This window comes from Triplophysa dalaica, chromosome 1 (assembly GCF_015846415.1).
Source record: "Triplophysa dalaica isolate WHDGS20190420 chromosome 1, ASM1584641v1, whole genome shotgun sequence".
NCBI lineage: Eukaryota > Metazoa > Chordata > Actinopteri > Cypriniformes > Nemacheilidae > Triplophysa > Triplophysa dalaica.
In genome coordinates this window covers 22,893,581-22,920,716 of record NC_079542.1, presented here as the reverse complement: position 1 = coordinate 22,920,716, position 27,136 = coordinate 22,893,581, and the positions used below count along the sequence as shown (strand labels likewise).

Genomic DNA, 27,136 nt, shown 5'->3' with positions numbered 1-27,136 from the left:
GATCATCCTCAGGCTGCACCTCCATCACAGGTCTCCTTTCTTTTTTGATGATGTGTGTAGTATAGCACATGCAACCGTACAGACCCTGTCAGGTTCACTCCTTAAACTTTTCATACACTGAAACGTCTTGGTTAAGTATGTAACATCAGTTCCCTGATGGAGGGAACGAGACGTTGTGTCGAGAACGACAGATAGGGTCGCCCTTGAGAACCAATCAACTCTGACTACTATAAAAAAGGCCAATGAAATTTGGCGAATGAAATTGGCATGCCGGTCTCCACCCCTGGATGTCCGGTATAAAAGGAAGACGGCGAGCAGTATTAATTTACCTCTTGTTCTGAAGAGCCTGAAGGCCTGGTTATACACGACCCTGGCTCCGCTTCGCGAGCCTCCGCTGTCCGCGAGCGCAACTCCCCAAACGGACGAGACATATAAAACTTGACGCGTTCGCCGTTGAGATATTCTTCGAAACGACAGGGGGCGCATAAACTAAATCGTTCTGTAAGGGAATAGAAGAAAAGTAGGAATTTTACCAGAATTACGTCAGATCATTCAGAATGGCGTCTTGCGAGCAGCTGCTCGACAAGGAAACGTGGGAGATTTGTGTTGTTGCTACTATCAAAAAAAGGGCTAAAACGGAGATGGCATGTTCACCCACTGCATGCCACAAAACGTGGAGATGTAGAATACATCGCTCTTGTTAAGCAGAAGTATGTGCTGGACGGGGAAATGCATTTCGAACTATTGTTTGTTGATCTAATACATTTTTATATCAAACTTTTTGTTCATTCTTTCATTTCTGTGCATAATGCAGACACATCTCTACATATTGTTGGTTAGGGACTGCTAAATGTACATTGCCATAGATTAACCCATTGGATGTCTTTATGTTATATAAAATGAGAAGATATAAGAACAGTTCAAAAGAGCAATGTTTATAAATATTGTTTTATTCTGAATACAATATAAAACAGACACACTGATGATTAAAGATGTCTGTACAGGCGTACATGTTCAGCCAAAATCTCTTCAAAGCTTTCATGTTGACTGCGGCGCCGCACGAACTGTGCGCTCGAGTGCGCTCGAGTCACCAAAGCGAACTCCGCGAACACAGCGATGCCGTCATATTTGGCGTGCGCACCCAGGGCGAACTAGCGTCGAGTATAACCAGCCCTTGAGAGCCTCTCACGACTGCAGCAGAATGCGATACGTGTTTGTGGCATAAGGGACACAACGTCTCGTTCCCTCCATCAGGGAACTGAGGTTACATACATAACATACACCTGATAGATGTCAGGATTCGCCTCTGCGTGAGCACCCTGAACGGCAGCTTGTGAAGGTGCTTTGTTCAGGGTACGCAGACCTATGGGGCGCAACCCGCTGTCTTTCTTGGGAACGATGAAGTGCGGGTCGTGACCCACTGAACATCTTGGTTTGAGGGACGAACTCGATGCCTGTTTTGCCAGAAGGGTGAAGACCTCTACCCGAAGTACGGAGGCGTCCCTGCCTCTGACAGAGGGAGAGATGATGCCCCGAAACTTGGCAGAGTCTCTGGCGAACTGGTTTGAGTAACCAAGACGGACCACCCTCATTAGCCAGCGAGACAGTGTGGGCAGCTCTCGAGCTCCCAGGGACTGTGACATGGTGACCAAGGGGACGGTCTGCTTCATCATTCCCACGGGGGGTAGTTTGTCGGCTGGCGGAGCTAACCGTCTGTCGTGGGGGGTCCCCGGAGGGAAGGTTGGCTCCGCCTTTTTGCATGCGTGGTGACATCTGTCGCATGTGTACGACCTCACGCCTCACCAGGGTGTGAGGTCTGTTCGCCGAGCACAGTCCAGTGGAGTGTGCGATCGGCTGCAAGGTGCTTTGTTCAGGGTACGCAGACCTATGGGGCGCAACCCGCTGTCTTTCTTGGGAACGATGAAGTGCGGGTGCCCGATGTTGTTCTCCCTGGGGTCTTCCCGTCAGTGTCCCTTCTCGCGAGAAGGTTGCTGACGGGGTGGAGGTTTCCACCCCGACCTCTGCTTCTGGAGTGCTGCCTGTGGGGGCACAGGAACCAGAGCCGATGTCGAAGGGGCCCTGGGTTGCCGGGAAGCAGACGTCACGCGGGATCTCGGAGGCCTCTAGGCGGCCAAGTCGCGGCATGAAAAAAATGTGGCTAATTGCCACTGTCTGCTTCACCATCAAAAACTGCTGAGCGCAGTCCTTGATGGTGTTACCAACAACCCACCCTGCGAGACGGATGCTCCAAGAAAGCGGACTTTCTCGGTTTCATTCATCTGCGCAAGGTTCAGCCTGGGGTGTCTCTCCTGGACCACTACCTCGGACATCGTCCGACCCAGGGCCCGTGCCGCCACCTTGGTCGCCCGTAGAGCGCCGTCAGTAGTAGCACGGAGATCCTGCATTATACCCGGGTCGGCCTTACCCTCGTGGAGCTCTCTCAACGCCTTGGCCGGGCGGACCTGCAGGATGGCCATGGCATAGAGAGAAGGCAGCCTGGCCCGCGGCATCGCAAGCTTTCGACACCAATGACGCCGAAGTCTTACGCGCTTTGGACGGTAGGCGTGGCCGATTCTCCCCAGGTGGTAGCCGTCTGCGGCACAGGTGCACCACAGGCGGACGTTCCACCCGGGGAATCTCGACATAGTCCTTGGCTGCCCCACCATCAAGGGAAGTAAGGGAGCCGGAGCTGGTTTCACTGGAACGGTCCGTGAGTGGAGCATTCCAAGTTTTACACAGCTCCTCATGCACATCCGGGAAAAACATGGCACCCGGGGTGGGCGCGGTTTGCACTGCGCTCCGATATCAGGAACCACGTATCTCCGGGTTAGCACGGATGACATCACTTCTGCTTCCTCCTGAACTCGACCGCTGGGGGTGGAGCTCGGATTCGTCAGAGTCTGATGCCAATCTCCCTCCGATGCTGCGAGCGACATCTCATCTACGTCACACATCGTTTCCGAGTGTGTGCCAGAGGATCCGGAGGGTATGGCACCAATAGTTGGAGAACATTCAGAAGAGCGACGATTGTGCGATCGGCCCGTGAGCACTTGGCTGGCGGGTTTACGTTCGCAGAGTTTCCCATATCACTAACCCTGCTTACATGGGTGGTAGATAGATGTCCATAGATAGCCATAGATGTCACAGCCCGGGTAGCAGATGAAATGGTGGCTGGTTCCCGTAGGAAGACAGCCACCCGTGACCGCAACTTCTGAATGACAATCTGCCCGCAGTGCAGGCAAGATGTGTCAACAAACGCTGCTTCAGTGTGCTGGACCCCCAGACACCTAATGCAGCGATCGTGTCCATCCCCCTCCTCCATGAGGGTGCCGCAACCAAGAGAACAGCGGGACATGACGCGCAGGAGAATGCTCAGTCCTGAAAAGGATCTTTTTAGAAAAAATCTCTAACACCTCCGGAACCGCCGAGACGCCCAAAGGGAAGGTCGCTGCAGGTAGGGACGATCCGCTGCTCTATGTCATAGATCCGGCAATGTAGAAGAAGAAGAATTCATTTAATGGTGTTTTACTAAACTAAGTTCGGGAGGAGCAGGAGCAGATAATTAACTCGGCTGGTCGGCTGTCAGCAATCTCAACAATCAACCTATCACTTCAAAGAGAGAGAGAGAGAGTGTCTCTATAAATAGTCAAGACGTCTTACCTTCACTCTCTCTTCAGTCTCAAGCATTAGTATATCCAATTACAGAAATGTCAGAGAACGAAACAGCCCAAATGGACAACTCCATCGAAGATCTAGGTCCTTCGGCGTCCACAAGCGACGGCCAGCCCAGCAGCGCACGCAGGGAAAAATCACAAAAACCCGCGGCTACTCCAAGAGGCCGGCGGCTTTCCCGCGCTTCCTCCTCTACCCCTAGACGCAGTGGCACACAGTCACCGCCGCCTTCCAGGCTGGCACCGACGTCCCCAGCTTCCTCATATGCTTCCATCCTTCCCGACCTCCCGCCTATCGAGATGTGAACGGTCGTAGGATTACGACAAGCGCTACTCAAAGCAAACGTCCATTTTTCACGGCGATTGAACAAAGCCGAACTATATGGTATGTACTCCTCCCTCCAGCCGGATTCCCGGAATACGCCAAATGTCACCCAGACGAGGGCAACAGGAAAGCCGAGGCAGGTGCGCGATTCCCCGTATCTACGGCCGGTCAGACTCCAACGAGGAGCGGCCTCAGGTCCGAAAACCGCCGGAGCGTTCCCTCTGCAAGCTTGGGCCGCGCCCCGGAGGCCAGAACCGACCACCCGCAGTCTCTTCTCCGCTCAGCTGAGCTCCAGCACGCAGCATCCCCAGGCAACATTCAAGCCCGCCACACGACGAGCCGCCCTGGCAGCGCGAGCATGGCTCCGCAAGCGGCCCCAGCTCACCCACACATCCTCGCTCTCTCCTCCAATCCTTTTTCCAGCCAATGGCCTGCGGCCCCGCCTTCGTTTTCCAGTGCGAGGCTCCCTCCACTGACGTCACAGGCGCAGGTTTACGACTTCTCCGCCTTCCCTCAGGTCTCAGGCACAGGCAATGTAAACAGCGCAAGACCGGCCTCGCAAATGGTCCCAGCGGACGCCATCCCCACTCTAATGGCACTTCCTCAGACTCGCCCCTCCTTCACACTGGCATCAGCAGCACCGATGCCAGTCCCGCCCAACGCCCCAGCCCTGGAACCGCCCCCAGTGACGGCAAACATAAAAGCTCAGATTCTGGCAGGTGCGGACGTAGACCTCTACACTCTCTTATCTCCACTCTCACCTCCGTCAACAGATCGCCAAATCACCTACGGCGACCTCTCTCTCACTCTAAAAAACACAACACACACCAGTTCACGCACTTTAACATTCCCAGAATTCACTGTAGCCTTTTCTCGCTATCTAGAGATAATCAGCACGGCATTCCCTCGTAGGAGGCGCGAGCTCACCGACTACCTCGCCATAGTCGCGGAGCTCGCGCTTTCTTACGGGGGAACCCTTTTTAATACTTACCATCGTTTATTTTCTGCCAAATGTGCCATCCGCGTAGCTCAGTGGAACCAGTGTCCTTACTGGGGGGCACTGGACACTGAGCTACACAACCGAGTTTTTCAAGGTTGCAAAAATTTTTCATGTGCGGTCTGCAGTTCCGTCGCCCACAACACCACTTCTTGCCCGTTGGTTCACTCATCTTCCCCATGCCCGGACTCACCTCGCACCAAATCCACAGGCTACGTCCCACGCTTCCCATCACACCATGCCAATCCACCTCTGCCCGATTACGATCGCCGACATGCTTCAGGAGGCGAACCATGCAGAAAATTTAACATTGGCGCCTGCTCACGCCAGCGGTGCCGCTACCTGCACGTTTGCAGCTTCTGCGGAGGCGCGCACGCATACATCGTGTGCCAAGTTTACAAAGCTTCTAATAAAAACCGTAAACAGTATTTATCGACTCCAGTGAATGTTTCCATTTTGGCCATTGAACTATCTCTTCACCCCGACACAAGCTTTACTGATTACGTCCTGTCCGGTCTCTCAAACGGATTCAACCCCGGTATCGAGAGTCTACCGTCCGTAAGCCTAGTCTGCCCCAACCTGCAGTCCGCGCTTGCCGAACCCGAAACGGTCGATCTTCTAATCAAAAATGAAATCGACTCAAATTTCATGATCGGCCCCTTCACCGCTCCCCCGTTTAAAACCTTCCGCATCAGCCCCATCGGTGTAGCTACAAGAAAATTCTCAGGTAAAAAACGACTCATATTCGACCTGTCGTCCCCCCATAATTCCCCGTACCCAAGCATTAACAGCCTCATTCCGCTAGAAGAGTTTTCCCTTCTATACCACGACATCGACCAAGCGATTAAACTCATCAAAACCGCCGGACGCGGCGCCTGGCTCGCTAAAGTCGACATCACCTCCGCTTTCAAAGTAATGCCCATTAACCCAGACCTTTGGCATCTGTTCGCCATTCGCTGGCGAAATCAATACTATTTTTCCGTTCGCCTCACTTTTGGTTGCAGAAGCAGTCCAAAGATTTTCGACATGCTGTCAGAGGCAATCTGTTGGATTCTCTCTAACAACTACGCCATTCCATACCTCATTCACCTTCTCGACGATTTTCTAGTTATCTCACGTCCAGACTCAATCCCAGCCGCGCATCTCTCGATAGTCCAAAAAGTCTTCGCCAAGCTCGGCATCCCACTAGCCCAAGAAAAAACTTCGGGTCCGAGCACATCAATCGAATTCCTGGGCATCAATCTGGACTCGCTGAACTTTCAGGCTTCCTTGCCCAAAGAGAAAATCGACAGATCAATTCTGATCGCTTCCACTCTCCTAAACAAACCCCATTGTTCCAAACGCGAATTATTATCCGTTCTCGGTCACCTCAATTTCGCGATGCGTATCATTCCCCAAGGAAGATCGTTCGTTTCGCACCTCCTATCCCTCGCTTCCTCAGCTCACGCCCTAGAGGACTCAATAACCTTAACCAGCGCATGCCTCGACGAGCTCGGTTTATGGATTAAATTCCTTAATCAATGGAACGGCTTGTCCTTCTTTTACAAGGACATGCGCGATCTCCCCGTCGACATTCAATTGTTCACCGACGCCGCACCCTCCATTGGTTTCGGAGGATATTACCAAGGGCGCTGGTTCGCCTCCACCTGGCCCCCGCAGCTCCTAGAATTACCTCAGTCACTATCGTCCTCAGCTTTATTCGAGCTGTACCCTCTCGTAGCTGCCGCATATTTATGGGGGAAGGAATGGTCAGCCTTAAGCATTACCGTTCATTGCGACAACGAAGCGACAGTGCACTGCATCAATAAAGGCCGTTCACATTCTTCCGCACTAATGCCTTTCCTTAGACGTCTCACATGGATATCGGCTAGCGATCAGTTTATCGTTACGGCTAAGCATGTTCCCGGTTCTGCAAACCAAATAGCCGACGCTCTTTCCCGTTTTTCCTTCCAGAAATTCAGGCGGCTAGCACCAGAGGCGGACCCCCTCCCAACACCAGTACCTCCCTATTCGGAACTGATATTCCCATAAATCACCCGCTAAGATCTCTTCTAGATTCTTCATTCAATTCTATCATCCAAGCCGTCTCACTCAGGACCCTTCAGTCTTACCTTACCGCGTGGAAGAGTTTCAAGTCATTCCACCAAACATACAACATGCCTTTTCCCGAGTTCTCTCTGCTAACCATCACCTCTTTCATATCCTTCCTAAATATCAACAAAAACCTGCAAGCCAGCTCAATTAAAGGGTACCTAAGCGGAATTCAATTCTTCCACAAACTTATTTTTAACTCAACCTGCACAGCTATATCCAGTCCTCAAACCTCCATGCTCATCAAAGGAATTCAAAGAGCTCAACCCGCCTCCCCGGACAAAAGACAACCCATAACTTTGGATATATTAACCAAATGCATTTCTACCCTCCGCAGAGGTTACCACTCCACGCACACCACCCGCACACTCGACGCCATGTTCACTCTGGCTTTTTTCGGATTTCTCAGATGCTCCGAAATGACAACTACATCTAGCTTCAACCCTTCGGTCCACCCCACCATCTCCGACTTGGCAGTGCTCGACGCAGAAACAATCTCCTTCCACATCAAGCAAAGTAAGACGGATCAATTCAAAAGAGGCCATTTCATCTTCATATTCAATCTTCAATCCCCCATCCAGCCGTACCAAACCCTCCTGGCCTACCTACAGTTCAGGAGATCACAGGCAAAATTACCATCGGAACCTCTCTTCATAGATGACTCCGGTCGTCCAGCCTCACGTTTCTGGTTCCAAAAGCATCTTAAATCAGTATTGCGCCAATCCAGCATACCCGAAGAACATTTCTCGAGTCATTCCTTTCGCATCGGCGCAGCTACCACAGCCGCCCAGAAAGGTCTCTCCCAGCCGCAAATCCAAGCTCTCGGTCGCTGGACCTCAGAGGCTTTCAAAAGCTACATTCGGACGGACCGCTCGCTCATCAAAGAAGCCCATCGGACACTAATCTCCCAGATCATCTAGCATCAACCTACCACAGCATAGCGGCAGCATCCACCCCACACCGGCCCGTATCTCCATCCACGTTCTGCAGCAGACTTCACTTCCTTAAAGGCCAGCATCGCAGCAAGCGACCGCCCCATAAGGGCCCGTGCCTTCATCTATTTTCCGCAGGCATCGCAGCAGCGACCGCCCCTCAAGGGCCCGCGCCTCCATCCATGTTTCTGCAGCAGCATACATCATTCACATAGAGGCCAGCATCGCAGCTAGCGACCGCCCCATAAGGGCCCGTGCCTTCATCAATGTCTTGCAGCAAGCGGACATCCTACACACACATAGGCCAGCATCACAGCAGCGACCGCCCCTCAAGGGCCCGCGCCTCCATCCTTGTTTCTGCAGCAGCACACTTCATTCACATAGAGGCCAGCATCGCAGCTAGCGACCGCCCCATAAGGGCCCGTGCCTTCATCAATGTCTTGCAGCAAGCGGACATCCTACACACACATAGGCCAGCTTCACAGCAGCGACCGCCCCTCAAGGGCCCGTGCCTCCATCCATGTTTCTGCAGAAGCAGGCATCCTACACAAAGAGGCCATAATCGCAGAAGCGACCGCCCCTCAACGGCCCGCGCCTTCATCTACTTCCTTCAGCAGCAATCACCAATTACATAGAGGACAGCATCGCAGCATGCGACCGCCCCTCAAGGGCCCGCGCCTCCATCCATGTTTCTGCAGCGGCATACATCATTCACATAGAGGCCAGCATCGCAGCTAGCGACCGCCCCATAAGGGCCCGTGCCTTCATCAATGTCTTGCAGCAAGCGGACATCCTAAACACACATAGGCCAGCATCACAGCAGCGACCGCCCCTCAAGGGCCCGCGCCTCCATCCTTTTTTCGGCAGCAGCATACATCATTCACATAGAGGCCAGCATCGCAGCTAGCGACCGCCCCATAAGGGCCCGTGCCTTCATCAATGTCTTGCAGCAAGCGGACATCCTACACACACATAGGCCAGCATCACAGCAGCGACCGCCCCTCAAGGGCCCGCGCCTCCATCCTTTTTTCGGCAGCAGCATACATCATTCACATAGAGGCCAGCATCGCAGCTAGCGACCGCCCCATAAGGGCCCGTGCCTTCATCAATGTCTTGCAGCAAGCGGACATCCTACACACACATAGGCCAGCATCACAGCAGCGACCACCCCTCAAGGGCCCGTGCCTCCATCCATGTTTCTGCAGAAGCAGGCATCCTACACACAGAGGCCAGCATCGCAGAAGCGACCGCCCCTCAAGGGCCCGTGCCTTTATCTACTTCCTTCAGCAGCAATCACCAATTACATAGAGGCCAGCATCGCAGCAAGCGACCGCCCCATAAGGGCCCGCGCCTTCATCAATGTCTTGCAGCAGCAGACATCTTACACACAGAGGCCAGCATCGCAGCAGCGACTGCCCCTCAAGGGCCCGCGCCTCCATCCATCTTTTCTGCAGCAGCATACATCATACACATAGAGGCCAGCACCACAGTAAGCGACCGCCCCATAAGGGCCCGTGCCTTCATCAATGTCTTGCAGCAGCAGACATCCTACAAACACATAGGCCAGCATCGCAGCAGCGAACGCCCCTCAAGGGCCCGTGCCTCCATCTATGTTTCTGCAGCAGCAGGCATCCTACACACAGAGGCCAGCATCGCAGAAGCGACCGCCCACAAGGGCCCGTGCCTCCATCTATGGTCTACAGCATTAGACATCATTCACTCAGAGGCCCCGCATCGCAGCAGCGATCGCCCCACAAAGGCCCGCGCCTCCATCTATGTTCAGCAGCAACAGGCATCATTCACTTCGAGGCCAGAATCGCGGCAGCAATCGCCCCACCAGGGCCTGTGCCTCCATCTACGTGCTGCAGCAGCAGGCATCCTACACACAGAGGCCAGCATTGCAGCGGCGACCGCCCACAAGGGCCAGTGCCTCCATCTACGTCCTACAGCAGGCACAACTCCTTTAGAGGGCAGCTTCGCAGCAGCGGTCGCCCACAAGGGCCCGTGCCTCCATCCATGGTCTACAGCATTAGACATCATCCACTCAGAGGCCCGCATCGCGGCAGCAATCGCCCCACCAGGGCCCGTGCCTCCATCTACGTTCCACAGCAGCAGACACCACTCCCCTAGAGGCCAGCATCGCAGCAGCGACCGCCCCACAAGGGTCCGTGCCTCATCTACGCCCTTCAGCAGCAATCACCATTAACTTAGAGGACAGCATCGCAGCAGCGACCACCCACAAGGGCCCGTGCTTTCAGCTACGTCCTACAGCAGCAGACATCACTCCCTGAGAGGCCAGCATCACAGCAGCGACCTCACAAGGCCCCGTGCATACATCTATTTCTGCAGCAGCAGACATATTTCACTTAGAGCCCACAGGGCCCGCGCCTCCATCAATGTCCCGTAGCAGCAGACATCACTCTCTTACATCGCAGCAGAGACCGCCCCCCAAGGGCCCATGCCTCAATCTACATCCCTTGCTTCTTTCATCCCTCCGATCAGCCGGCATCTTTCTCCAGGAAACCTCAAATTCCCCGCTTCAGTAACACCTGAAGTCTCTTCAAGACTCCACAATATCGGCTTTCATACCAAGCAAGGCCTGGTCACCAGCAGCCAATACCAGCCTCGTTTTTGGGGGGTGTGCATATGCGGCTGCTGTCTTGCATCGGTTGCATCTCTTGGGGGGGAGTGTTCCGGGTTCAGGCTAATGCCGGATTCGGAGCCCTCACCCCGGACAGGGGGGAGTGCTCTGAGCTCGGAAGAATGAACGAGCTCGGAGCCCTCTCCCCGACAGCACGCCAAATACGCATACCCTCAAACTACTCTATTATCTGTGTAGGTGAACTCGTGAAATGGTGTTTTACTAAACTAAGTTCGGGAGGAGCAGGAGCAGATAATTAACTCGGCTGGTCGGCTGTCAGCAATCTCAACAATCAACCTATCACTTCAAAGAGAGAGAGAGAGAGTGTCTCTATAAATAGTCAAGACGTCTTACCTTCACTCTCTCTTCAGTCTCAAGCATCCCACCACCACCCCGGCTCCTCACCTGGAGCCCCTCGTCTCCAGCAGGACACAAAGGGGGGGGGGGAGTGTTCCGGGTTCAGGCTAATGCCGGATTCGGAGCCCTCACCCCGGACAGGGGGGAGTGCTCTGAGCTCGGAAGAATGAACGAGCTCGGAGCCCTCTCCCCGACAGCACGCCAAATACGCATACCCTCAAACTACTCTATTATCTGTGTAGGTGAACTCGTGAAATATGTTCCGTTCGTAGTCATATGCGAAGGTTCTGAAGAACAAAAGGTAAATGAATGCTGCATTCATTTTATACAGGACATCCGGGGGCGGAGACCGGCATGCAAATTTCATTCGGCAAATTTCATTGGCCTTTTCTATAGTAGTCAGAGTTGATTGGTTCTCAAGGGCGAACCCCATCTGTCGTTCTCGACACAACGTCGAGAGACCGACAGAAAGGGAACTCTTATTCCTATCAGTTGCCCAGAGGTCATTTCATGATCCTGTCCTGGCTAGAGCTGCAGTGTAACAGGTTTGGGTCAGGGAATAGTGTCTTCAAACACAATCCCATTATAAATGTGAGTGAAGATTGTTGACTCATGCAGATTCAGGTCATTTTGCTTCAGCGCTGGTGATACTGTGCACATTAGGTCACGCACCATCTAAGAGATTTAATCAGTCAATTACTAATATTACAACTAATATTACCTGCAAAGATCATAATATATTTTCTGAAAATAAACAGAGGCCTCAGAAGCCTATGATGTCCATGACAAATCAAGACACAAACGCATTGACATGATCATGACTCCATATTCTTTAGTTCCCATAAATAATATTTATGGGTAGAAAAAACAGTGTTACAATTAAGCTAGGGTCTTCAATCTGAAATGCAACAGATTTAAATGCTAGGACGGACACATAACTGCATTTTTATAAAATCCATTTTTTATGAAGGTCCAACTAATTTATATGGCAAATAAATATCTCATTCACAAGAAAAAATATATATTTGATTTATCCTCACCTTTTCACAGCAAAGAAAATTTTTAATTGTTGTAAATATATTATATTTCTATAAATATTTTTCTAAAAGCAAAAGCTAAGTTAGTTTTAGCTTATGGGCCTGTTGCTAAGACAACAAGTCCAGGATAAGCGTCGAAGAACCGAACCATCCAAGATCATGCGAAATCGTCACCAATCAAATCCAGCTAAATTAACTGAATTCGCGAGGTACGACTAACAGGCCCCTCGTTTAAAATAAGTTGTGTCTGTGATCCCCTGAGGATCATTATCGGCCGACTGTCAAAGTTTAATTTTATCAGATTGTATAATATATATTATTATAATAATGTAGGACAGCAAACAGTTCTGGGGCACTTTTCACTACCATTGTATATTTTTCGACTATGGTAATATCCCATTAACCTAAACGTGCCATGCGAGAATAAAATATTATTCCACGCGAACACTGCCATCTAGAGGTTATTTTAGCAATAGCATATTTATTTAGACGATGGAACAAACATTACTGGCTTTGGTCAAAATGTAGTTACACAAACATTCTTTGACTTTTTGTTATTCTTGGACTGCTTTCATCTCTCTTTCTGATGCATATAATTCTCCTTTGAGGAAAACAACAAGATATTAAGTATTGATTTGTCATTTACAAGATGATTTTCTTTGTTGGCTACTCTGTTAAATATATGTGGAAAAATAATAAAGGCCAAATTATTGATTTAAGAACTGAAGGACATTGTGATTTAAAAAAATGTTTAAGTTATACGATCTATTTAAAATAAAGGGCTTGTGCAGCTTCTTTCAGTGTCTCTTACAATGGAAGGTTAGTTAACTGTAGAAAGAAACCTGTAATAGTTACTTATATGTGAGTGCAGGAATGATACCGATTCAATGTGTAAAAATTACTTGATAATTTACAAATCCATAAAAGAGAAAGAACGGTGAACAGAACTTTATTTTTAAATAACCTTTAATACGATTTATTAACAACATAATCATATTCAAATGTTTATCGGTGTAAAATCAATACACAGTTCTGTTTAACTGCTTCAATATGAGGTACTACTGACTCCTCTTTTCTTGTAATATACAAGGATGGAGTATTATTTCACAAATGTTCGTCTCCTCCATTCCACCCTTTAACAGCAACCATTAGTCCACAGATTATAGAGTTTTGCATTTAAGATAAAAGAAAAAGCTTTTACTGCCGGTACAAAAAAATCATTTCTACAACTCAACTATAAGAACAATGCAAACATTATATAAAATGCACAAAAATACACCTAAGTAAAATACTCTTATACTAAATAATTGTATGAAAAATGGCAAAGACTGCAATTCCTCTAGATGCAGAATAGTCAACATACTATATCTAAATTTCAGTCAATGAGGGAAACTTTGCTGTTATTACACATTTGTGTTCAAACCCTCAAAGCATGAAATAGTATAATCATCCAGGCATGCACTACAGTACTTCAAATGATACAACAAACCCCCTGGGGACTGTGTAACCCAATATCAAGTTTTAGCCCCCTCTGAGTGGAAACCACTCCAACCTCCCGAGAGATCAAGTGTAATGGAAACTATTAAGTATGGAAGGGCGGGCCAGGAAGGGCAAGAGGAGGGCAAAAGGGGGCTGGGATTCATTCATTCACCAGGGCCTCCACATGGAGGGATCGCCCCCCAGAAAGAAGGGGGGGAGGGCTGATTGTGCTGTAGGAGAAGGAGACCTCGGGGGAGAGGGCAGTTCTTGGGGTACAGAGTAACTTCTCTCTCTGACAAGTGGAATTCTGGGCGAGTCGGAAGGGCTGGAGGGTGAAGAAGGTGGTGGAGGGGAGGAAGGAGTGTGCAGGTGGAGAGGGTGGTTCTGTAAGGAGGGCAGGTTCAGAGGGGAGTGAGTCGGGGATAATGGAAGAGAGCTGGAGGTACCAGTTGAACACGTGTTGGCCTCAGCGCTGATATGGGGCAGAGACTTCAGCAAATGGTTGAGCAGACATGCACCCAAAGATTTGTCCATGCCGGGGCAGCTCAAGAGCAGGTTGTGCACCTCATGCATGCACTGTATATAGCCAGTGCTGTATCTTTGTCGAGACTCAAACCCACTGCCTGGTCCATGACTACTACTGGCTGAAAATCAAAGCAAGATGATACATAGAAAAACAGAGCGCTGACCTTTTAACTTTAGGTAAATTTGCCTATACTCAAGTGTACCTAATAAATGGTTTTCTTAAATGGCATGTGGTCTATGGGAAAAAAAAGTCTAACCTGTTCCATTGCCTCTCTGAAGGTTATCCATGTGTTGAACTGTTATCTCAAGCACATCAGCTTTCTCCAGTTTGGATTGCTGTGGCACACGTGAATAAAATAACATTTTCTCAAAACACACACAGAAAGTATAACAACAACTTTTTGGAACACATTGAGGAGAAGAGATAAAATAATGTGTTTGTCAATCACTTACATCCAAATTGTAGGCATCCACCATTATGCCCTTTAGTTGCTCGAGGCTTGAGTTTATCCGCTCTCTGCGTTTCTTCTCTATCAAGGGCTTGCGCAGCTAAAATGAACATTTAAGTTTTGGAGTTGACTCATATGTTACTTATTTATTAAGCATGCTTAACAATGTCAATGACAATAACAATGACCGAAAATTATGTGCAAAAATCTGTTCAAAAAGTTATGCAGTTACCATACAAGTTAGCTTTTTGGTTTTGTTTCAAGACAAACCAGCACATTATTTGATAAATGTTTTGTGATAGGCTATCTATAGCTTTTTCACATCCAACAAAAAATATAAAACTGATGATAGCGTATTGTCAGCAGGCTTACCTTGCGTTCTTCTTTGGCGTTGAAATTCTTTTCCGGACCGTTGCCGATACTGGAGGCCGTCATTGTGCTGCAGCAAATAGCCTACCTGAAGCTTAAAAGTATTTTCGACTGCGCCGCTTCTTTCCCACGCCTCCGTCTGAAATTGAGGTTACAGTGTTGTTGCCTTGATGCGATAAGAAACCAAACAGACTCATTTAACCTCGTTTAACGTGTACTCACGGCCCCCCTGAAACCTCCACCCACCGAAATTACCATGACAAAACATTGGTGCTTTTTGCTTCACAATTTCCCACAGTCTCGGGTTAGGCCTATTAGGAAATCCCACGTTTCAATACATAGAGAGCTGGTGTCTCTAAAAAGGTTCAAATGTTCGATTATTTCAAGGGAACCACTGTCCACGAAATAATAACTTATTCCAAAAAGTTTAAAGCAAGTTCATGAACTTATTTAAGAGTTTTATTTAAAAGTTAAGATTCACGTGTAGCTGGATAAATCAATCAACGTCTTTAAATGTGATCCTTTAAGTAGGCTAACTTACCATGGGTAGTAATAAATATATGTTATTGCTAAGTTAAAAATATATGTTTGACGTCATAGAAATGTATAATTCCAAACGCAAAGATTACAGTAAGGAAATAATGAAGAATGTGCTACCATAACAAAGACGGAGGACTTTTGGAGGATGGTAAAACGCAACAATAGCAAAGAAATCTTAGTTTTTAAGTGTTTTCACAGTGGGAGAACTGCCATTATCTCCTATTTCCCACCCCTTTCTTTACTGCGCGCGACCCCATCCCCTCTTCCCCTTTCACCATTGTTCTGTTCACCTATGGGACGGGCACACTCCACTGAAGCACGCCAAGATCTCTTTTTCTGCCTTTGTCCAGTCATAATGACCCCTTTGCTAACAGGGTGCCAAATCCGTAATGGTCTTTAAAGGCTCTTCAGTTGCCCAGAAAAACAAGCCCCTTTCAACTATTTTAGGGTGCACAGAAAGTTTCGCTCCCTAAAAATAAGCACGGGATTTCAGCACCATTTGCGTAATATTTAGTTAAAAAATGAAAAATGAATTCTATCTGGGAAAGCTTGAAGGCAAGCTGCTTTTATGTAAGTTAATTAATTCAAACACGAAACACAAACGCACAGTTTTTTCTGAAGTTGTAGGGCTCTAAAACAAGTTTCACAACATGGGAAAAAGTAAAGACAGCCCTTACGAAAATTAGCCATGCTTTTTTTGTTTAAGTGTTGTAACCATGCTGTCTTTGAAACCGTTCCCTCGCTCACTATTCCCTATATAGCGAATGACATTTGAGTCCACTATATGGGGAAGAAGTGAAATAAAATGAGTGAACCATTGCGTCCCAAATCGCGCACTTATGCACTATTCAACGCGATTTTGTAGATTAAATAGTGTGAGTAGTGCGTTTACATTGAAAATTCTCAAAAAAGAAGTGCACTTCAAGTATGATGATGATGATGATGATGTACTTTTCAACCGAGAATATGAAGTGTGGAACTGTGGACACTTTACGCACTTAACGTTCGCGGTTTCGCTTACGTCGAGCAAAACTCTGCCTCAGAGTGATAACCCTTCAATTTGATGATGTCTAAAGTAGCCTATTGCTTGGCAAAACACATGAAAACTACATTAAATGTAATGCAAAAATTGATTTTTATTCACACGCATATGCCGTCATAGGAAACAATCTTTGGTTCCCAGAACGTTCTGACAATGTTAGCGCATGGTTCCCAGAACGTTCCCAGAACATATATTCTAACGTTCCCTGTTGGTTTTCCAGGAAAGTTTTCTTTACGTTAATAGAACGTTCCCTGTAGGTTAGGGGAACGTTCCACTACTTTGTACTAACGTTAATTACAACGTTAATAACAACAATAAAAATGTTAAAATAAAATATATAATCAATTAATATCATTTATATATATATATATATGTATGTATATATAACTATTTATTAAATATAGAATGATTCATTTAAATATACTAAAAAATAAAATGACAATATCTGATCAAATAGTAATAGTGTATGTTAACACTATAAAACCAAACTTTTTAATGACCCTAAATGATTAATTGCAGCAGTTATAGGCAAAACTTGCCCTTTACTGTTGGCAAATTCTTAGGTCTTGGAGGGTCTTTCGTTCTTCTTCCCTTTCAAACTATAGGCCCCCAAGTCCTAATGTGATGAAATCTTTGCAAAATTTTCCTGACTGCAGAAACAAGATTTAATCCTGAAAGGGATCGAAGGTAGTTCAGCTGTAAAAAAATAATTTATGAGTAAATTGTGTTCTAAGGTCATAACGATTTATTAAATTATAATCATTGATCAGTGGGTTGAGATCTGCTTATCAAGTTTTAATTGTTATCTTAGCTTTCCTGTAGCTCATTGTTAAGAGGATTGTGTTAACAACGCAAAGTTGTGGGTTTGATCCCAGGCGAATGCACATCTTTTTTTGACTAGAGAGCAAAACATTATGGTAATGTTCGAAAGAAAGTACTGACATTAATTGCTTAGGAAACATCGTAGTGAGAATCAGGTGTATGTAAACTTTTGAACGGGCTTATTTTTGTAAAATTAGTTGTTATTGTGTGATGTTGACAATATGTTAACATCTGTTATATAAGGTAACTTGTTCAAGTTAGTAGATAATTAAAAATAAATTCAAAGTGCCTTTTGTGCTTCCAAAATTTGCAACATTTTCCAGCAGGAAAACTTTTGACCTCAACTGTATACGAGTCTAAGACTAAAAGGAAGTAACACTGAACCAGAGTTGGATAGTCTGTGTCTAAAGTCTATTGACAGCAACAAACAATCACCATGTGTAAAGTGAATGTAATTTAATTAAATTTTATTTAATTGCCAATAAACTTGCAATGCCAATGAGGCTCTATGAGTGGCTCTTAAAACAGTTTATTTAGCTGCTGTTGACACAAAAAAAAAAGAGCAAACATGACTAAATATGAGTGAGATGTGTCAGTTCGAGATCCATTTAGTTTCAACAGTAATTATTGACTAAGCAATATGTTTTGTTGATCATGGCAAGCTAGTCTCTTATGATATTACTGATAACTAACTTGCTGCAAGAAATTGCTTAAACTGGTTTGAGGAACATGGCAAACAAGAGATGCAGGGTACCTGCTATGTTTGTTACTAACTGCAATCAGATGCCAAAGGACACTGAAAAAAAATATTATTATTTTAATGGAAAAAATTCACAGATTTATATGATTTTTGAGTATGTACAATAGTATCTGTATGTGCACCAACAATTGGAAGAATATTGAGACCCACAAACATTACAGTACTGATAAGAATTGGTACTGCAGGACCAATTTGGAAAACACTGGGATGAAGTAAACATCTGTTAAGTATGTTTATTTAAATATGTATGACTGTAAAACATCATGTGGCTCAACTATAGTTCTGCAAACACTGAGTAACTGCTCACTTTTACTGGGCCATCAGCCAAAGGAAATCTGTCTGCTAGGGGAGAGGTCGTCTGTCTTGAAGTATGTGAAGGAGCCAGCTCTCGCGCTCGCAGCCAATCTGTGAGGCAACGCAATTCATACAAAAATGTGTATTTATTTTCAAGTAACGTTACCATGTTAATACCACCCGCTCCGACCCATCTATCTCTTGAGACAAGACTGCCCCAATGCCAACATTGCTGGCATCGGTGTCTAAAATAAATGGTCTCCACGGGTCAGGGTATGCAAGAACCGGAGATGTCACCAAGGCTGCTTTAAGCTGTACAAACGCCTGCTGGCATTCAACATCCCATTTCAATTTTCGCCCCTTCTCTGTAAGACGGTGTAATGGCCGTGCAATTTCAGCAAATCCTTGAATAAAGCGCCGGTAATAAGATGCCAAGCCCACAAAACTTCACACATCCGATTGATTTCTCGGTACGGGCCATTGCTTTACCTCATCTATTTTTGCAGGGTCAGTTCGTAATCCATCGGCAGTTATAACATGCCCCAAATAACTAACCTGTGTAGAAAACATCACACATTTAGATGGCTTAACCTTCAGATCAGCATGCCGTAATTTACAGAGTACCTCCTCAAGCCGTCGTACCATTCAGTCACAAAAAACACCAATACAAATAATATAAAAATATAATATAAAATCGTTTTTTAATGATATAAATGTTTATATAATATAACATCATTTAAATATTTCCCTTCTCAAAATTACCTGTTGTATTCCTCATTTGATATAAATGGTTTTTGATGTGCCTGCTAAGGGTTTTCCATATAGTATCATATTATTGGATATTATTATTGGCAGTTTTTTTGCTTTTAACTTTGTGGCTGACCAAAACCGACCAAAATCTTAAATGAACTACGTCCTTTTTATGGCAAGCCTAACTTAAACCAGGATGTAGCTTCTGGCTGACCAGACAAAAACGACCCTAATTCTGTTACAAAAAGACTGTGAAAAAAAAAGATTAAAAAAATGAATTTGATGCAATCTGGGAAGAGACGAGCTGTGACGTGATCTTAATGACCACGCTGTTTTGAAAAAGTGGGATGTGTTAAAAATCTCCACCCCCACATGCTGCCTTTCACAGAGTAAGACTGTTTTTTTTCAGTTGCCAACGGGTGTACAGTTAAATGCTGCAAATTTACAGAAAGCCATTAATCTATGGGCCTTGGTTCTGATAACCTACATGATTAAACTGTCTATTGTAATAACAGTATTTTACTGTTGGAAATTGCCCGTTTTTTAACAGCAATTTTTTACAGTGTACATTCGTGGAAACGTACACTTGTTGAATGTACACTCAAAATCAGAGTGCATTGTCGGTAAAAGAGAGTGAATGAATGTAGGGATTGAGGATATCCCAGTTCACTCAGGTTTCGGACACCGCGACAAAATGGCAGAAACACGTTATTTCTCACTATATAGAAGATAGGGAGTGGTTTTGAAATTATATAAAGTATGTGCAATGAGATTTACATGCAATAAATGCATGAAGTGATAATGTTAGCAGACAAATACAATGGGGATAGAAAAAGTATGTAACCTGTGATTATACCCATGAGATTGACAGTACCAAATGTTGCCCCCATAGATTGTGCTGTGCTTTCTGAATTTTATGAACAGTTTTAGCAGTAACTATAAACGTCAGCAGAGAGTGAATAGCTGATTACCTTATGTGTTTTCTTTTACATTGCAAATCATATATCAGAATTTAGCATCATCAGAATATATATAAAAAATCAAAACATAATAAAAAAATCAATAAGAAAATAATCTAAAACTGTATTATTTAATGTTAAGACATGAGAACAGTTTAAACTTTGATTCAGTGCACATGCGGATGTGTTAAAGTAGTGAAAGGATATGGAAACTGATAGGGCAGAAAAAGGGTGGTTAAAACCACTTTAAAAAAAGGCTCACAAGAATACCAGAATACCTAAGCTAAATTAAGCACTTACTGTACGTGGAGACTTGCAAAAGTAATATCTAACTATAACCACACAAACTACTTCTGAAGATAAAAATGCTCTCTCATTGTAATAGGGATAAAATGCAACACCTGACATTTAAGGATAATTGTTTAACAAGTAATGTTCCCAAGTGGTAAAAATTCCTAACTATAATTAAAGGGGCAAAATTTCCTTTAGAAGAGCATATCTCAGAAAGTCAATAAACCTCTACTAGAGGAGGCTGGACCACTGTATCAAGAATAGTTCAAACAACAGTCATAAAGGTGTAAGACATCTCTTGTGGCTTTGACTCTCTTATACAGACAACGTTGAACTTTGTGTCTTGCAGAGAGGATAGTTATAAATGCCATGCACGATGCTTCAAACAGTAAAGACACTCATTCTGTTGCAAGTGAAAATGAGATGCTGCAACATGTGAGTCATACGGTTATCTTTCCTTCCTCTGAAAGCTGTATATGAGTAGGCATAAAAACTGTAATGTCAAGCATGAGAGACCTCCATGCATACTCATTTCGATCCTAAGTTTATGCAGTTCGAAGTATGACTTATGTATTGAGGGGGACTTGAGTTCGGTTGTTTCCATCTGAGCTGTGACTGTTCATTTGCCATAATCTGCTTAAAGCTCCTACATCCAGCTTTCTGCGAAAAGTCTCTGTGGTGAAGTAGTAAGCAAGAGGGTCCAGCACTGCATTCAGACAAGCTATCATCAGGCTGTACCGGTAGGCTGGCACCAGGGAGCATTGTCTGCTTTCAGAACTTCTAGAAACGTACAGTATCAACAGCATCAAATGATACGGCAGGAAACAAAACAGAAAGATGGCCAAGTTAGTTGTTATCATCCTCTTGATCCTTTTGCTGTCTACTAGATCACTGGTCTGGGCAGCAATGCTTTTTCTTATAGCTCGGACGAGCCCCCATGAGCTGAGAATCATAACAGTCAATGGAATCCCAAATCCAATGATTAATGTAGCGATGAGAGTAGCAGTTTGAGTGGCATGCACAGGAAAGTCCCCGAAACAATGTTTTTGCACCGTCGTATTGGAAGAATCGTTCAGTAGAACCTGTCTGAAGTAGATTGGCAAGCTCGTTCCTATAGTTAAGACCCAGATTCCCAGACACACGCACCAGGCTTTCTTTCGACCCTCGCGAACACAAGAGGACATCGGGAAGCACACGGCTACACACCGGTCGAAGCTAATGCTTGTAAGGAGGAAGATACTTCCATACATATTAGCTAGAAGTATGAGTCCAGCAAATTCACAGATTTTCTGATTCAGATCTTTAAAACCTCTATGGTAATAGATTCGCAGAGGAAGGGTAGAAATCAGGAGAAGATCTGCAAAGGCTAGGTTGATCATGTAGACGGTGGTGTGCGACCGTGACTTTGAGTTGCTAAAGAAAATCTTAAGCGCCGTGAGGTTGAAGGCTAGTCCAGCAATGAAGACCAATGTATAAACGACAACAAAAATCACATCCTGCTCGCCCTCTGTTGTGTTTTGGCAACATTTTTGGCATGAACTGTTGTGTTTTGTCTGTGACATTGTTTGATTAAACATTGCTGCTTTAAGGATTTTTCTCCTTGACCACTCTTCAACTGCAAGAAACAACAGAGAAAAAGATGAAAATATCATACATGTTAAATTGCAAAGTACATTTCACCTTGTAGAATTTTCTCCTTCGGGTTTGTGTAGTTCACCAAGTAAAGCTAATTTCAGGTGAAAACAAGAGAGGGTCTTGCTTTTGTCTTATTTTAGAAACCAAACTTACAGTTAGAGGATATGTTACTGTAGATCAAAAGAATAAAAATGTGTGCACATGTAGGCTATTACACATCTTGCCACTTTGACCTTATTTCACCCATTGTTTTGTTCCTAAGAAGTGTGCATATGGTTTAGTGTCAAAAATATAAAAAAACTTTAAGTTAGAAGCTTAACTGCTTTCACTGTTGGTCTCACTTGTTTTCTGTCTATTGTTCTCTTTTTTCAGTTTTTAGAATCAGACTCCTCTTCACTTGTGGCTTAAGCTCCAGCTGTTTGTACTGAACTGCGATTACAGTTTAGTCATCTGTGTAATCATCACTAAACAATCGTGAATTATGTCAAATTTTGGTCAACTGACTCGCTTTTGATTGGGGTGTATTCTTAAAGATTATTAAAACATTTGTATTTATGTTCCTAGTTGTACTTGGGGGTCAGGAGAATGGCTACAAAATATTATCATCTTATCAACGAATATGAATAACATATAAAACTGTACAACTGTTTTGTTATTCTATGCATTTATTGTATATTTGTATAAAACCCATGTTGCAACACATTTTTAACAAATATTTTTTTTATAATAAATACCATACAAATATAGTGTCTGGTCATTCTTTGACCATACACCTCATATTTCATTGAACCTAAGTGAGCATTAAAAGCCAATATTTAACAAATACACCCCCTGAACATCACTTTTGGCCACTGCTGTTTTTGCCACATCTGTGCAATATTGTAACGCCATTTTCTAAATATAAACTCAAACACCTTTTATAGAGCACAGAATATTATGCTGCAGATATCTTATTATTATCTTTACAAAAACAATTTGTTTAAATTCCTGCATTAGGCTAATGATGATTACATTGGATGATACATTTTGAGCGTATATTTCACATTTAATATAGATAATATAGTCTTTAAGTACAGACAAAAAAGGTTCAAATTTAATTTTAAAACAAATGATAAAATAGAGTATATTACACAAAGCTTAATGCTGTCAAAGTTATCTTAATAAAAAGTAAATGAAGTTCAAGTTGTTGATTGCACTTACTGTTGGAGTTTCTTCTGTTGGTCTCAGTGCTAAAAAAACAAAACTGTTCTATGTTACAGTTCTGTTCTCCTACACCTTCAGTTCAGGAAATACATTTTGTGGTGAGGACAGACCACATAACCTCTCACTACAAATGTACAGATATATGCAAAAACACAAATGCAAATTCAATGTTGCACTGCCCTTCAGTCATAAGTCACACAATTATCACTTAAAAAGAAAAGTGTAATATATGAACTGAAACCTATAAAACATCTGTTGCTGCTTGAAATTTTAATTTAAAATCACCTGAAAGTCACACAAGGCTAACAAGGCCTGCAACTGGTCTGCCACATAATGATAAAGAAAATTGAAATGCCCTGTAGTCACTTTGAATAAAAGAGTGCGTCAAATGTATAAATGTGATGAAAATACATACCAAAACAACATTTTTGTTGCTAATAAAGCAATAAATGAATAATTAAAGCTGTGTTATTTACAAAATGATTTTATTGAAGTAAATTAACATCTTTTCTATTGTAATTAAATGCAAACTGTTTTTTTTATTTACATGAATACAGTACATACATTAACAGTAACGTCATTTACTATCATATCCAGTTCTCAATATTTACATTTATCAGAGACCATTTGTTGTCATCGCTTTTCAACCAGTTGCTCAGTATGACACTTGCAAAATATTGTTCAACATACAAGAGTAATGTAAAATCAGTGAAGTTTGACAGTTGTTTCGTTGATATTTTATTGTGTTCACTTCCTATGATGTTCACTGATCTTGAGGAAACAGAAAGTGTGAGGGGTGTGGTAAACCGGATGCTGAATTTACTTCTAAGTGGTCTGTAGTTTATGGTCCCTTAAAGAAACAATATGATTATGAGAACACTTAATAAGTAAAGGCGATGAAACATTAAAACTAGTAAAAAATATTTTACTTTTAGAAATATCAAGTCCATTTCACTGTCAGTCATTTACCAACAAATAATGAATTGACCTGTGGAAATCAGGTTGTGTTTTTGTTTACCTACCTCTTTGTTATTGCATGTACCACAGATGCAGCCAAAGAGGCCGTTGATCCCCTGAAATCCACAGAGCAGCAGTTCTAAACAGCCAACTACCAGCAATGTACTAAACAGGCCAATGTTAAACTCCACTACATTATTTGGCTCTGTGCACCTGTCCCAAATTTCAGAGTCTGACAGGTAGCTTCCACCTCTGTAAAATGTAGAAATAAATAAATCAATAAATAAAGAGGTTACTTTTCATAAGGCCACATACGCTTTGAAGTTTCGAGTTTTGGTTAGCGCATAGCACAGAGGAAAAACAATAAAACTGAATTAAATAAAGATAAGTAAATAAAAATAAAAAAGTAAACAAAAATACACAATAGTCAATTAAATATATTTCAACAATAGAAAACATATCAACAGTTAGATGTAAATGTTAGATAACTTTGTTGTCGTTCCTAAACCTTGTATGCCCAAATGTGCTGTTTTTCAGGAAATTTAAAAACACTGTACTTTCCCATCCATCCATTTTCTACCGCTTATCCGAACTACCTCGGGTCACGGGGAGCCTGCGCCTATCTCAGGAGTCTTCGGGCATCAAGGCAGGATACACCCTGGATGGAGTGCCAACCCATCGCAGGGCACACACACACACTCATTCACTCACGCACTCACACCCTACGGACAATTTTTCCAGAGATGCCAATCAACCTACCATGCATGTCTTTGGACCAGGGGAGGAAACCGGAGTACCCGGAGGAAACCCCCGAGGCACGGGGAGAACATGCAAACTCCACACACACACACAAGTCGGAAGCGGGAATCGAACCCCCAACCTTGGAGGTGTGAGGCGAACGTGCTAACCACTAAGCCACCGTGCCCCCACACTGTACTTTAAATTATTAAATACTGTCTTGTCCACGCAGACAAGTACTTTTTAACAGGCTACTTTCTATTGGTTAGATATTTGCAAAACCCATATTAATAAATAATTGTAAAAAACACAAAATATGGAGATACCAGGTCTCAGAAGGACAGTAGAGATATGTATTACACACAATTTTGCAGCTTATTCTCAATTGATGCTACAAACTAGTACTTTTGACTTTTTAAAGTCGTCTGTTTATATAGGACATGCTTTTACATATGGAAGACTATTATTATTAATGGAAGATTAACTTTCATACGTGTTATTGAAAGGTCTTTCCCAGCTGCCACTTGGAGTCATGCAAACCGGTCCATTAACAAGTCCAACGGCAGCTACAGCAATACTGTACAAGGCACCAACCACACCAATTGCAGAAAACAAAATGGACAGGAACATCTAAAATACAGAGAGAACACAAAAGGCATAGGACATGGGTTCCTAGAAGATTGTACTATTTGGACATAATAACCTCTAATAAACTTATAAAGTAACAGATAATCCTATTTTTTCTCATTCAATGTTTTGTATTTCATTTCATTTTAGATGGTTTTAGATGGTTTCATTGGACACATGCGTCTGGCCTAAAGAATACTGCTGGTCTATGTTTGGTTATAATATAACAATTTATTTTAGATTTTATTTACATTAATTTATATTCATATTTTATTGTGTATTAATTGTATTAAATTAAACTAGACCACTCAACAGTTATTGATTCTTTGCGGAGGTCTACCGGTTACGTTTGGGTCACATAATGTTTATGTTGTTGTGGCTGAAACCATCTATAAACCCCTGAATATAATTGTTAAACGAATAATCAAAATCTCACCCCACAGCGATTCGCACAACAGCCTTTTCTCCCAGTGCTATGGATATGAATTGCAGGTATCAACACCTAAAACAGTAAATCAGTATATACTGTAAACATACATTAGAAATATGTTAAATTGAGTAAAGAAATGATTTTTTTCTAATTGTAACTCACCACGATGCCACCTCCAATAACACCTCCCATGTATTTGACCTCATCTGTAAGACGGTAAAGTCCTTCTGAGTCTTGTTTGGCATAAGTGCTTTTTAAATCAGGAAAGAACAGAACAATGTTGCAGATGATGGACAATATTGCCAATGGATAGAGACTGATGCCAACAAAAGTGGAGCACTTTCCTGTACACATGATTTTGCGTTGTAAAAAGCTCAGACTTTATATAAACTTGACAGAATTTCTATGCCAGTTCTTCTAGACTAAACCGAGACAAGTATGACTTATAAATAGTACATCATCAGACAAACACGCCCACCTGTCATCAGATTGAATACTGATGTCACTCTTTGTCATAAAGTTTTTTCCACAGATAAAACGGTACTTTGAATTGATTATGTCTGTCATAAAGGTAAGCATGGGGTGTAAAAGGACGATCCCTAACAGAAATATTTTGACCGATTATTCACATCCCACAATGTTTTTGGTCACACTTTATTTTAAGGTCCAAGGTATTAATAAACCATTAACTATGACTTTAGCCTCAGTAAACTACTACTTTGTTGGATATTAATAGTTGGTAAGGTATCGTTGGGTTTAGGTATTAGGTAGGGTTGGGAAGTAGAATATGGTCATATTGAAAATGTGCTTTATAAGTAGTAAACATCCAATATGCTAAAAATAGGCATCCAAGAAGCAACTAGTTAATACTGAGAATTGGTCCCTATCCTAAAGTGTTACCATTTTTTTAATTATAAAATGCGACTCACACACATTTTTAAGCACCACAGGCTGTTTTAAATTGCCTGAGCTATCTTGTAAGACATCTATAATAAGGTGTCATATCCTTTTGTCCATAAATTAAACTTATCACTCCTTGATAATATAGTGAACGTTATCTACAGTTCTATAGTGCATGGACGTGTAGCCATGTTTCTGTGTCTCAACATCAAAAAGCTGAACTCTGGACCTCATTCACTCATGTTAACTTCCTGTAAACTCTCTAATCATAAAGACAATAAATCAGCAGTGGAAACTTTTTTTTAATTCCATGCA

The 27,136-nt window shown here is 43.7% G+C and overlaps 3 protein-coding genes across 4 annotated transcripts; all 3 read right to left on the bottom strand.

Annotated features, from left to right (window-relative positions):
• Positions 1 to 13,053: 13,053 nt before the first annotated feature.
• her8a (hairy-related 8a) lies at positions 13,054 to 23,230 on the bottom strand. 2 transcript variants are annotated; one of them, XM_056749462.1, is made up of 5 exons: positions 23,167 to 23,230; positions 14,877 to 15,012; positions 14,509 to 14,604; positions 14,313 to 14,391; positions 13,054 to 14,174 (listed from the first exon to the last, which is right to left on the bottom strand). In XM_056749462.1, exons 2-5 carry the CDS (start codon positions 14,937 to 14,939, stop codon positions 13,699 to 13,701), a joined length of 714 nt encoding a protein of 237 aa, XP_056605440.1. In that variant the 5' UTR covers positions 14,940 to 15,012; positions 23,167 to 23,230; the 3' UTR covers positions 13,054 to 13,698. The 2 variants fall into 2 exon arrangements, with proteins under 2 accessions (XP_056605440.1, XP_056605448.1); XM_056749470.1 differs by lacking the exon at positions 23,167 to 23,230 and adding an exon at positions 15,415 to 15,455.
• On the bottom strand, positions 20,227 to 22,088 carry LOC130421785 (lysophosphatidic acid receptor 6). The gene has a single exon (XM_056749450.1). It carries the CDS (start codon positions 21,981 to 21,983, stop codon positions 20,898 to 20,900), a length of 1,086 nt encoding a protein of 361 aa, XP_056605428.1. The 5' UTR covers positions 21,984 to 22,088; the 3' UTR covers positions 20,227 to 20,897.
• Positions 23,231 to 23,944: 714 nt separating the features above from the next.
• On the bottom strand, positions 23,945 to 26,275 carry tm4sf21b (transmembrane 4 L six family member 21b). Its single transcript, XM_056753279.1, has 5 exons — positions 26,084 to 26,275; positions 25,928 to 25,993; positions 25,358 to 25,494; positions 24,192 to 24,378; positions 23,945 to 24,019 (listed from the first exon to the last, which is right to left on the bottom strand). Exons 1-5 carry the CDS (start codon positions 26,273 to 26,275, stop codon positions 24,011 to 24,013), a joined length of 591 nt encoding a protein of 196 aa, XP_056609257.1. The 3' UTR covers positions 23,945 to 24,010.
• Positions 26,276 to 27,136: the final 861 nt, after the last annotated feature.

Bases quoted from the DNA above. Each gene is read 5' to 3' on its own strand.
- her8a (XM_056749462.1), bottom strand. From the start codon at position 14,939: ATGACGGCCTCCAGTATCGGCAACGGTCCGGAAAAGAATTTCAACGCC. The intron at 14,605-14,876 runs GTAAGCCTGCTG...TGTTCATTTTAG, and splicing joins ACGCCAAAGAAGAACGCAAG to CTGCGCAAGCCCTTGATAGA. The intron at 14,392-14,508 runs GTAAGTGATTGA...CGTGTGCCACAG, and splicing joins TGGATGCCTACAATTTGGAT to CAATCCAAACTGGAGAAAGC.
- LOC130421785 (XM_056749450.1), bottom strand. From the start codon at position 21,983: ATGATATTTTCATCTTTTTCTCTGTTGTTTCTTGCAGTTGAAGAGTGG.
- tm4sf21b (XM_056753279.1), bottom strand. From the start codon at position 26,275: ATGTGTACAGGAAAGTGCTCCACTTTTGTTGGCATCAGTCTCTATCCA. The intron at 25,495-25,927 runs GTGAGATTTTGA...TCTGTATTTTAG, and splicing joins GTTGTGCGAATCGCTGTGGG to ATGTTCCTGTCCATTTTGTT. The intron at 24,379-25,357 runs GTATGAAAGTTA...TACATTTTACAG, and splicing joins GAAAGACCTTTCAATAACAC to AGGTGGAAGCTACCTGTCAG.